The 13,224-nt window shown below is 41.2% G+C and overlaps 1 protein-coding gene across 1 annotated transcript in view; it reads right to left on the minus strand.

The window, feature by feature from the left end:
• TTC27 (tetratricopeptide repeat domain 27) overlaps positions 1-13,224 on the minus strand; it is a 142,209-nt gene that overhangs the window by 77,027 nt on the left and 51,958 nt on the right. The window contains exon 10 of the mRNA XM_054568042.1: positions 4,578-4,691. Within this exon, the coding sequence (XP_054424017.1) occupies positions 4,578-4,691 (114 nt within the window). The remainder of the gene's footprint in view (positions 1-4,577; positions 4,692-13,224) is intronic.

A 13,224-nucleotide genomic window follows, 5' to 3' on the forward strand; every position in this document is an offset into this window, starting at 1 on the left:
TAAAGCTAAAATACAGCTATGAAACACAGTCCAGAAATAAATCACACACACACAGGGTCAGCTGATTTTTCAACAAAAAGACCAACCAGTCAGAAAGGGTAAGGCACATTACCGTAGTCTAAGTGAGAAATGAAGAAGATCCTGAAGTAGCCTAATTCACATATCAGCTATCGAGTAATATTGAACTCCAGGAAGCTGTTGCTCATAAAACTTAGAGAGAAGCTCAGACAGGCAGACGCCTCGGTCTGCTGGGGTTAACTTCCCCTCATGATCAGCACTTGGCTGGGGGGTGGCAGGTGGCAAGCAGGCAGAGGCTATCCCTCGCCCTGTAGGAGCACCAAGGGAGCTTCTGGGGTGACGTCCTCTATAGCTGGGCATCTTCCTGGGAAACCGTGCGGCACTGGGGCGGTCTTGGCAGCACCTAAGAACACACTGTGTAGCCCCCAGCTTAGTGTAACTAGATACCGTGTCCTATAGTGGTGTCCACTTGCTTCTTTCTTGCAGTCATGTCCCCATCCCTTTGAAATAACCAGGCACATAATTATTCTGAAGTTAAGATGCTTCTCATAACTCTGCCCCAAACTACTCTACTCCTGCCAACTGTTCTCTGTACTACACGCAGAAGTGAATTCTGATGTGGTGCCCTGACCTGAGGTCTGGCTCTAGCCTAGGGGCATAAATGGAGGCCCTGTTTTAATACATCTGATGTCGAGCTAATGTAAGTTTTGCATATTATCAATCTTAGTACCTATTATGGGGATAGTAGGATCATTTTTCTGACCCTGCTATCCCATCCTTTAAACCCTTTAACATTTTTCTTCATGAATATGTGCCTCTCCTAACCGCCCTTGGCCTTTTTAATCTTTCGCAGTCTCCCTGAGTTCAATGACCTAAGACTAACTCACAAGTTATTTAGTTAACAGCTCTGCGCGTAGCTTATCTGTTGGGTTGTCAATCTGGTGAGAGTGACCTGCCTATATTCCAGGCTATAACCCTGTTACTCACTACCCCTGGCTGATGCTTTCAGACACCCAATGAGAGGGGGCCCTCTTCATCGGGGTCCCTATCCCTGGTTCCTGGCTCTTCCCTTGAGACGTTAGTCCCTGATACTAGCTCCTGAACATCAACCCTGTCCCCAAGGTTCAAACACACTGCCTGCCTGAGGCCTGTCTCAGACCTTACATGTCTTGCCAGATGGAAAGAAATGAGAGAATGAAGCAAATGGAGATAGGGGCCTGTCTGAAAAGGAAGCATGTCTATTATAATAGCAATTACAGAAACAGCAATAAAAAATGCAAGAGGACGTGAGAGGTGCACTGATTTATTCATCATTCAGGGTGTAGAGGTGACAGATTCGATCTAAAGTTAATAAATCAAGAAATAAAATGATATAAAGATAATTAATAGAAGCATAAATATTTAAAGTTATAAAGGAAACCATTACATAACAACAACAAAAAAAAGTGCTAAAAAACCAGACTGGGAATTGGAAGAGAGTTTATATCTTTTATTTGAGATCATTCTGAGTAAGACTAAGTTCTTTTTTATTTATGTGCAGTAATAAAGTTTTTGATATGCAGTTTAAAAATCAAAATATATTAATTAAAAAGCACCTTCTAAAATAGGTTAAAAAAACTATATCACCTGCATTCAACAGTGACATATGGCTGTTGGAACAAATGCACTAGATACACAGGTACTGGCGGGCAGAGTTGACCGAGCTGTTATGTTAAAAGAAAAAAAGGTAGGAGGCAATATTGACTGCATGATCCCACTGATGTGAAAGATACTTACCTTTACTTATGGATAGAAAAAGGTCTAGGATACAAATTGTTGAGATTAGAAGACAAGCAAAGGGAAAAGAAAGTTCTTTCTTTACTTTCCATTTCTATATTGCTTATATTTTTTATAATGAGCAGGTCTTATTTCAATAATTAAAAACAACTAAGAACAGTGACATAGTTTTATAAAACAAAACACACTTTGCCACTACTAACCATGTACTTAGTCCAGATGGTACACATAATGCCTAATGGAGCGTGGTATTCCCTCAATATAAAAAAAATAACCTAAAGGATCTCTGGCTCAAGTTATTCAAACGTAAGTACAAAGTCTAGTGTATGAAGCCTGACAGTATGTTACCTGTGGCCAGTTTTTCCCCCAATGGAAACTTTTGTTATGACACGTCTTTAATCATCACTAGAAATTAAGCAGCCATACAAATTACCAGCTTCTAAAAAAGAAATCTTTCAACCTACACAGCAGCAATAATCCCCACCATGGCACCAACCATGCAGGTCTGGGCCCTCCTCTCTCCAATAATTAACCATGGCAAAAATCTCCATTCCATCAGAGCACCAGTGAAGCTACAGTATCAAGAACAGATCTTTTTAATTTGCTTAAAAATTGTGAAATCTCCATTAACTACCACAGTTAAGAAAATCAAATTGCAGTATGAACAGTTTCTAGTGACAGAGAAGAACTACACTCTCAAATTCCCAATTCAATGCACTGTCCTTCCAGAAATCCAAGGGTGAAGGAAAAGACCCCAGCAGGGCGATCATCTCCAGAGGCAATACCACCTGAACCGGGCCAGACCTTCACACCTTAAATTAAGAGGTTTAAGAAACAACTAAATAACATTCACTAGCAAGATTATTTTAAGAGTGAACATAAAATAATCTCATATTAACCCTCAATGACTGAGTTTATCGAACACTGAGGTAAAGCAGTTAACATGATAGAAGACAATGATGACATTTGGTTTACACAATTGTTTTGGGCGGGGGGGGCTGGTTTGGAGGTTTGGACACAAGTAGGATGGTCCCTTTGAATGTATGTGGTTTCAATTAATTTGTTTCATATTTGGATTATATGTGTGACACACTGCTTTTACCATGCTAAAGGGAAAAAGAAAGATGTGAGCTTATGACAAAGAAAATGTTAGTATTTGGATTTGGACCAGACAGGGAGGGGGAAGCTGAATAATAATAGAGAATATAACTACTTTATACTCCATTGGTAAAAAGCAGGGTATAAATACTGGGCAATAAATATAGAACATGCAATAATTAAAGAACTCAAGCCTAAAAGAATTTCCTTGAGACAGTATGTTTTAGTGGACTGTCCTCAACTTGGAGTTCCTTTTTCCTCTGTGATCGTATAATGTTGGTTTATTTCCCTTTAGCTGTGACACATCATTTTCTTTTTCAGTTTGGAATGTGTCACTTAGAAATCCCTTCCAAGCCTGCCATCTTTAGGACGTGCCACTGGATCCTCCAATATAACTGCCTGTTGCTGCGTAAGTTATAGTCCATCCTCCGTCATTAGCCCACTGGGCAACCTGGAGCCAGTCACCTGATCTTATCACAGCTGCATTTCTCCAACGTGTAACATGACAAGCCAAGCTTTTCCCTAAGAGCTCCTTCTAGCTTATTTTTCTTTCCACGTTAACAATTTATCATTTTATCACTTTATACAGCTGAGGATGGGAACAGATTTTCACAGAAACTAAAATGGAAAATTTTTTAACACATTCTTTTATATATACATGTATTTTTTAAATAATTTTCCTCTTACTCTTCAGGGAGGCGGCAATGTCAACAAGCACAGTAATATCAAACTCTGAATCAGAGGAATTGGCAAGTTTAGATGATGAGGTAAATGTCTCAACAATGATAGAAAATTAGATAAATTTCACATTCATCTTGTCACATGATCTGGCGAATTTCCAAAACCTCTGGGTTGGAGAGTGAAAAGATTTCCTTTGAGATACCACCCTGTAGAGGCAGAAATAACATTCCCTTGTTCTGTTTTACAGATGAAGAGGTAGGTGTACCACCCTCTTCATGATGAGCATTTGGATGGCAAGATGAAGAGACTCCAGTTACAGTAAGGCCAAGATGGGGCAAAGGCACAGTGGTCACACCCAAAACTCCACAAGTGCAGAAGCGGCTGCGCCGGGGACCCTTCTGGACCTCGTCCTATGCATCCCTTCATCTAGCTGTTCTTTTGTATCCTTTATAATACCCTTTATAATAAACCAGTAACAGTTAAGTAAAGTGTTTCCCTGGGTTCTGTGAGCCATTTGAGCAAATTTTTAAACTGGAGGAAGGGTCATGAGAACCCTGGATTTACAGCCAGTCAGTCGGAAGCACCCAGACTTGCACTTGGCATCTGAAGTGGGAGACAGTCTTGTGGGACTGAGCTCTTAACCAGGGGGTCTGTACAAAATCCAGTGTCAGAAGGGAGTTAAACTGTAGGCATCCCCCCCGCCATCCCCACCCCCCCACCCCCACCGCTGATGCACACAGGGAAGCAGAGAGTCCCTTGGTGTGGAAGACCCATGCATCTGGTACTGGAAGTGCTGTGATAGGTACTGTGGTCACAGAGCTGCGAAGGAGAGCTGGGCTTTGAGTCCAAGCAGTCAGATATTAGAACCTGCACTCTAAACAATAACAAAGGGTTTGAGCAAAAAGAAAGCCAATTCATCCTTTCAGGTTCAGAACATACATGCCTGCTTATTGACAGCAATAAACGGCTGGAAGAAAAACAAAAATTGCCACATGAATTCCTACCTGCGTCTGCCTCATTGCCCGTTCCACTCGGCGCGTGCTTCCTCTCTCCAGCTTTGTCCGCAGGATCAGTGCTGACGTCTGAATGGCCCAGAACTTTGGTTGTGAAAGCAAACACTGATGGAAGAGAAAAAAACAAATAAAATAAAATAAAGACCACAGAAAGAAGAGACGCATTGGTTGATTTCTCTTTGAATAAAACAAAATTAATTCTTCCAAAAATACCAGGATACAGCTGAATGGAGAGTTGAAAATCTCAGTGAAAAATAAAACAAATAAAATAAATGCTTTCAAATATTCTTGGGAAGAACATGACCATTGAAGCAAAGTCATTACTCAGCCTAATGGATTCATTCTACTGACTAAACCCCTTGAAGAATGAATCAGAATCTTTCTGGATGATCAAAAAAATAAACAAGATGTATCACACCATAAACTAATAAATATTTTTATCTCACGGATTACAATATACATGAGAAAATAAACTACATAAAAATAAATGCAGATGGAGGGCGTGGGGTAATAAAAGGTAAAGGTGGTCAAATATTTGGTGACAAAAGATTTGGCTTTGGGTGGTGGGCATATATGCAATATATAGAGGATGTATCATACACTGTACACTTGAAACCTATATAATCTTACTAATCAATGTCACCTCAATAAATTTTAATTTAAAAATTATTTAATTAGGGCCTTAAAATAAAAGTAAATGCTATTTTTTCTCAAATTTGAAATAAATTTTTAAAAATCACCCAAATTTACCAATGAAAACAATTAGAAATCTGGTAATACACACACACAAGTAGGCGGTTCCACCCGCCTGTTTCTCGCCCTGCAGCAAATGGTTTCTTCCCAAAAGGCAGGGTGCTGGGCTTTCCCAGCCCACTCTCCACCTTTCAGAAGCTGTGACTGGAGAGGAGAACCCAGCCAGCAAGCCCAGCCTGGTGCAGATGCTCAGGGCGATGGACGCTGGATTTCCCTGCATCACCAATTCGTGGTTGACAGCAAAGATAGAGAACCTAAAGCCATCTTCATAGGGGAATCCTTGGCCCAGCTCATGCACCAGTGTGAGGTCTGGCAGGGAGCTCCTCTCTCCTCTGCATGCACTTAACTTTGTGGTGGTGCTGGCATGCAGCGCGCGCTAAGGCAGCTGGAGGATGGGGAGGTGGGTCACAGCGCCAGACTGCAGTGGTCTGGGTGGGTGCGAACAGCCACAGGCACACAGCAGAGCAGGCAGCTGTTGGCATCAAGGCCATCGTACAACTGCTGAACCAGCAGCAGCCCCAGGCCCAGGTCACGGTGCTGGGGCTGCTTCCGAGGGGTCAGCAACCTAATCCACTTCATGAAAAAAGCCAAAGGGTGAATGAGCTGATTGTATAAGCGGTGGGCTGGCCACCCACGGAAGCACTTCCTGGATGCTCACCTGGCTTTGTGCACTCAGATGGTGCCATAAGCCACCATGACATGTATGATTACCTTCGCCTGAGCCACCTGGGCTACGCACACACCTGTCTGCTGGGCCCTGCACTCCCTGCTTCTGCGCCTGCTGGCCCAAGACCAGGGTCAGGGCGACCCCTGCCACAGCCCACACTCTAAGCATCTACTTTTCTGCAACATTAAATTCTTGTTCTTCAGTCAAAAAAAGAAAAGAAGGAAGGCAGGGAGGGAGGTAAGGAGACAGGGAAAAAGAAAGAAACCTGGTACCTTTTCACTTAACAAATAACTTAATTCACAGATGTAAATTCAATTTAAACTTTAAATACAGAGAATGCCCAAGAAATTAAGAGAGACTGGCCTTGAACACGTATATACAGAGTCCTAACACCAGAGAAAACTGACCACCATCAGTTCAGAGAATGCAAGAGAAACTACTGAACATGGCCACAAACATGGTAGGGAAAAATGGAAGTTCTTGGTGAGTGAAAACAGGGCAAAAGTATTGTGATACAAGGGGGACTGTGTAGTGTAATGAACAAAATTTAAGCTCTTTACTGATTAGTTGGAATCCAGTACTGTCTCTGGGTGATCATTCATAATAATAACTTTTAGTAAAGAACACTGTGAAGAAAGGGAAAAGGAAAAACAAACTTGTCTGAAAGCTGACTACCGGAATACTTCATTTTATTCTGATTCACAAATATTGCTTTCTTAAAAAAAAAAAAAAATTGAAGGCAAGACCCTCCACCAGCAAAAAGACTACAACTCACTTTATTACGGTGGCCTGGAATCGAACCCATGATATCTCTAAGGCATGTCTGTATTTGAATTTTCTTTATTATATTTTTTTCCATTACTACTTAATCCCTTTATAACCCCTTTCCCCACAATCACCACACTGCTGTCCATGTCCATGAGTCCTTTTTCCTTTTTGCTCCATCCTTCCCCCGCTTACCTTCCCCCTCCTTAGCTGTCAGCCTACTCTCCATCTGTGAGTCTGTCTCCATTTTGCTTGTTAGTTCACTTTGTGCATTAGATTCACATATGAATGAAACTGTATGGTATTTGTCTTTTCTGACTGGTTTATTTCTCTTAGCATAATGTTCTCCAGGTCCCTCCATACCGTTGCAAATGGTAAAACTTTCTTCTTTTTTACTGCCAAGTAGTATTCCATTGTGTAAATGTCCCATAGTTGTTTTATCCACTCATCATCTACTGATGGATACTTGGCTACTTCCATATCTTGGCAATTGTAAATAATGCTGCAGCGAACAGAGGGGTGCTTATGTTCTTTTGCATTAGTGTTTCAGGTTCCTTCAGATATATTCCCCGAAGTGGGGTCACTGGGTCAAAAGGCAGTTCCATTTTTAATTTTTTGGGGTATCTCCATACTGCTTTCTACAGTGGCTGCCCCAGTCTGCATTCCCCACCAACAGTGCAATAGGGTACCCTTTCCTCCACATCTTCGCCAGGACTTGTCTGTTGTATTTGAATTTCCAACTCTGAATCTAGGCCAATTCCCTTACAATAAAGAGGAAAATGAAGTATCAACAGGTTAAATCATTTGTTCAAGGTCACACCTTCATTAGTAGCAAAAGCTGACTCTAACTCTTGGTCTCTTGATCCCCAGAACATCTTTATTTGTTTGTTAGCCCTTTCATAGAATGACCTGTGCTCATTCAAATGATGGAGATATGATTACCTCCAGGAAGTGGATGATAGTACCCGAAACACTGATGGAGTCAGGTAAGAAGAGGACTCAGTAAAGAGCTTCAAGAAGCTGCTATATTAAAGGGATAGTGGAAGAAGAGGAATAGGCAGAGAATACACGAGGGTGAAGAACCCAAAGAATGGGGTCTTACTGAAGCACGTTTGTTCACTAACTCACTGGAGCACCTGCTCAGTAGAAGGCAGTGTGCCCAGGGCCCCAGGGACAGAGTAGCAGACCCGACAGGCAAGGTCCCCACCTTCCCCGAGGTTACACTCAAATGCAGTGTCTATTACGTAATCTTATTTTTCTATAACTGCAAACTAAAATACTTTCATTTCCTTCAAATATACTTTACAAGATTAGTGAATAACTTTGTCTTGTTAGCCTTCATTATTTAAATTTACAAACAGAATGAATTTACCAACATAAAAGGTGTATATGGTATTACAAAGACCTAAAAGATAAAATAGAAGACATTAAAAAACTAATTCTTTAAAATGTGTAACATGACTTGGCAGGAGATTTTATTATAAAATAGGATCTCAAGAACTTTCAAAAGAAAGAACTTGCTTCATTAAGTAAATCTACAAGCTGACTCTACTGCCTACAGTGGGTGGTATCGCTGCCTTTTTTCTCTTCAGCTGATTAAAGGGACTGTCCTCTGTAACCTCCCGACAACAGGACAGAGGGCACTCAGGGCCCAGCTCTGCAGAACAATGGGAAAAGTCTCCACCTCAGGCAGAGCCTGACTGGAATCCCAGCTCCACCAAGTGAGGCGATTAGCTGTGTGACCTTGGGAAGTTACCTCGCATTTCTCCTTTGCAAACAGGAAGAGCCATTCCACCTCGCAGAGTTGCAAGGCTTAAGTATGAATCCGTGAAGCTTCACAAAGCCTCCGGGGTGCCCACAGAAAGCCCACAGAAAGCCCCGGGGTGCCCACAAAAAGCACACTACAGGCCTCTCCCCCTACAATGCTTTCTCTCGCCCCTAACGGCAAATCACCATACAGGGTGGGTCCAGTGACGGGACTTAAGTCTGCCGGGGGGCTCCGAACATGGTACTCCAAAATATGGTGCCCGAATACTGAATATTGTAAACTGAAGGAGTTTGAGAAAGCAAAAGCAAGAGGATCACTCTGACCTCCGCCCCTCACCTTCTCCCCTGAAAAAGCTGAGAAAACCCTCCTGTGGAAAGGAGCGTCCTTATCTCTGAAGACACACACTGTGGAGAATCCCAACAACGGGTATTTCTAAGGTTCCCCTGGCCCCCTACCCTTCCCTCATTCTCTTCCATGAGGGCCCAGTCCTCGTCAAACCTCGCAGAGAAATGCTTGGGGTTCATTAACTGTTTCTTCAGGTCTTCATTTCCTTATGAAGGCACCCATGTCACGCCAAATCAATATTAAATAAATTTGAGAGCTTTATCTCCTGCTCATCTGTCTTCCTCAGTTTAATGCTCCGACTCAGCCAGGGACCAACCCTAAGAGGGGGCAGGAAACTTTTCATCCCCTACCCCTCCCAGTTGCACTGCTTACTTTACCAACAACATTGCTGTCAACGTAAGAAACATTCAAAACCTGTAAAGAATTTTGCAAGTTTATTTGAGCCAAACTGGCAATAATTGCTGGAAAGCAAAATTGAGAAATGCTCCAGAAAATGGCAGTTTTGCACCCCAATTTATACATTATAATCAAAAGAGAAGACAAAAGGGGTCACACGAAATGCACTGGTGATAGATTAGGAAGGAAATGCACCGGTGATAGATTAGGAAGTTGAGAGAAAGGAAAGGAGGGGGAGAGAGGGAATCTCTGGGATTGGATAAAAAAATGATAGACACCTGCTTCTTCTACCTAGGTGAGTATTGCATAGTTAACAGTCAACAATGAACACAATCACAATAACAATGAGGGGATTTGTGGTCTCCACTCAGCCCCTGTGCCTGTGCTTGAGGGGAGGGGTGGGGTGGGGGGTGGGAGGTGGGGTGAGGGCAGGAAATTACTTTGACATTCCAGAGGTATGTTACAGTGGATGCAAAAAGACAATAGACAGGCTTAATTACTGTAAAGACTGACTTTCGTCAGGGAAGATTCGAGCCTAGGGCACAACTACCTGCCATAAACGGCTTTTAGTTAGTAAGTTTCAGTTTCACACAGGCCTCGCCTGAGCCTGTCAGGCTTAGCAGTGGCCCCTTCCCTTCCTCATCACAATACACAGATCAGCTCTGGGCTTGTCCGACTTAAAGCGCAGCTTTCAGAAGGTCTGCACACCAAAAGGCGGGCATATTTTCCTCAGAAAAACAACAAAGTCGGACTGTTTTCTCTGCTGGAACAAGAACAAGAGTTTGCCTGAGACTTTTATGTGAAGGTCAAACAAAACATTCTCACTAAACACTAAAAGTAAAATGCAATCTGGCAAATAGACATTTGAAAAGCTTTAAAGAAGGAACTGACTGGATAATGATATCATTGAAGAATGCATTTATCTTATATCCATTTGGCTGGGAAATACAAAGACTTGGGAAAGTCTGAAAGGAGGTAACAGCAGATAGGTTATATTTAATGCATTTTATAAAACATTGCTGCTAACAAGGTAAGAATCAATCATGAGACAAGACATTAAGTAAAGAAAAAACTAAATAGGAGAGTTATGCTATAATGCTCTACTGACTTAGGAAGAAAATTGTATTTTTTAAAAATCTCCAGGCTAACAGTTCAGCAAGGAAACCCAATGGAGAGAACAGCAACCCAACCACCTACGCAGCAGGACAGCCCCGCTGGTGGACATTCAAGCTGCAGCCTGTCCAGAGGGATGGCTGGAAATTGACCCAGAGTCTCTACCACGTCCCAGCAAAGGTCACTGCTCTTAATTCCATGCAGCTTTGGCCTTGAGAATGACCACCCCACTGCCTTCTGCTGGCTCTGTCTCACCCTTCGTTCAGGTCTCAGCTTTAATGCCATCTCCTCAGAGAGCCTTTCTTGAGCACCTACCTCAGTGGCCCATCCCTCCCCAGTGACTATCGCGGCATCCAGTCTGGAATGTTATTAGTCGGCCTCCTAAAGGAAGGAGGTTCCAATACATGTGGATGAACCTTGAAGACATTAAGCTAAGCAAAATAAGCCAGACATGAAAGGACAACTCTTTTATGATTCCAATTACATGTGGCACCTAGAATAGTGACACTCACGGAGACAGGAAGCAGCATCGTGGTTGCCAGAGGCTGGGGAGAAAGGAGAACGAGGAGAAGCTGTGTCCTGGGGACCGAGTTTCCATCTGGGACGGTAAAGACGTTCTGGAGATGGATGTGGTGATAACTGCACAACAATGTGAATGTCCTGAATGCCACTGAACTGAACACTTACTTAAAAATTGTTACAATGGTAAATTTTATGTTACGTATATTTTACCACAATCAAAATAATAGCACATATATATTGCAAAATCACAGCTGAGAAGGCCTTGAAAGGACAGAGCAACCTTAGAGTCAATTTTAGTTTTGCTAAAGCCTTAAAACAGAAAACAGAAGATAAAAATATAACTGTGCCCAAAATAATATTTCATTGTATTTTAAAGCCACTAATGATTTTTTGGATGCAACATCCTGTACATATATTCGGCATCTCCTAAATTTCAAAATTTGTTTCCCAAAGCCTGGGTTATTTTAGCACTTGAAAACATTTTGATGTATTTCTATGTAGTTAAATTAGAGTGAACACTATTTTTAATCATCTCATCTTCTATTTTTCCCAAAGAATACATATTTATAAAGATGTAAAATATTTCATGTTTCTAATTCTGATAATTTACAATTTGCTTTTGATAATTCACTCATTTTTCAAAAATACTCTGTAAATGTCTGAATATTTTACTCTAGACTGGTCCTAAATAACAAAAATTACTAAAAGGTTGATAACAGAGTTAACTTCTTATTCTGAGAGAAACACAGTAACTCAATTGCAAAATCCTCTGTAAAAGTGGTTCTTAACCAGGATTTTATTCACCCACCCAGGGCAGCCAGCTGCCACTTTTCTGAAGGCCCAGAGTAGGCCAGGTCACCCAAGACACAAATTAAGCTGTGACCTAAGCGTCACTGCAGGGCCCGCCTGCCAGTGCAGGGCTCAGCAACATACCCGTGGGAAGGTGCTGATATTAATTACCTTCAAGTCTAAAAATATCCAAATACCTACATGAACTTAATACTTCCATACAAGAAAATAGAACAACTTTGTTAAGAGTCTGAAAGAAAGTATTTACTTGTATGTAAGAAATTCTGGTTTGGTTAAAATGTGCTGACAAATGGTGCTTTATCAACATTCCTTTCTTAAAGATACTATTCTCTCAGAAGGATGAAAGAATGACCATTGCAATTCAGCTGACCGTGAATGTGAATGCCTTTTCACGCAGTTTTCAGTCTGATGTGGCAAAGAAATGGCTATCAGATCCAATTTTCATTTCAATTAATGTATATAATGTATCTACATAATGTATTATATAGAGATAGAGAGATATAGAGAAGATAGACAGATGCACACAATGAATTTTCATAAACTGAACAGACCTATGTAACCTGCACCCAGATCAAAAAACATCACCAGCGTCCCACTGCGCCCCTTGTTTTCTGTCTTGGCCATTTTCCTGCCTCTCTGCCAAAGCAACCACTCCTATGACTTCTAACACCATCGATCACTGTGTTTTTCTACTTTATAGAAATGTAATCAGTACTCTTTTGTATCTGGCTTCTTTTGCTCAATATTATGTTTGAAAGATTCATTCATTTAGTTGAATATAATTGTAGAATGTTCCTTTTATTGCTCCATAACATTCAATGCATTATGTATTTACCCATTATGCTGCTAAGGGGCACTTACGTAGTTTTCAATAGGGGACTATGAACATTCTAGATAGGTTATCAAAATGTACTATTCTCACATTCTAAGACATGTTCTTAAGTGAACGTGTACATGTATTTCTGTTGAGTATGTACATAGCCGTGAAACTGTTAGGTCAGAGTATGAATATGTTTAGCTTTCATAAACACTGCCAATGTTTTGAAAGGTTATTCTACTTGACACTCTTATTGGAAACATTAGAGATTTCTTGTTGCTTCACATCCTTGCAATCTTCAATATGATGGTCTTTTATTTTTCTTGCATTTTAGCCATTCTGGTGGGTGTGTAGTACCATTCCATTATGGTTTTAATTTGCATTTCTCTAATGACTAATAAAGTTGAGTGCCTTTTAATATGTTAACAACCACTTTAATGCCTCTTTAATGAGTGCCTAATAAGTTCTTTGCCCATTTTTTCCCTATTGGGTTGTCAGAATTTTTCTTGACAGCTTGTAGGTATTCTTTATGTTTTATAGACATAAGTCCTCCATCTTTTACTTGGAAAAGGGAACGCATTATTTACTCATTCGTGTTTGGCAAACACTTACATAACACATGCTATGTGCTGACAGGGTGCTGGTCAACGTGCTTTACAAATACTAATGGTATGTTTTGATA

Source organism: Pteronotus mesoamericanus, unplaced genomic scaffold, assembly GCF_021234165.1.
Source record: "Pteronotus mesoamericanus isolate MK-2021 breed Mesoamerican mustached bat unplaced genomic scaffold, CSHL_Meso_final contig_101, whole genome shotgun sequence".
Lineage (NCBI taxonomy): Eukaryota > Metazoa > Chordata > Mammalia > Chiroptera > Mormoopidae > Pteronotus > Pteronotus mesoamericanus.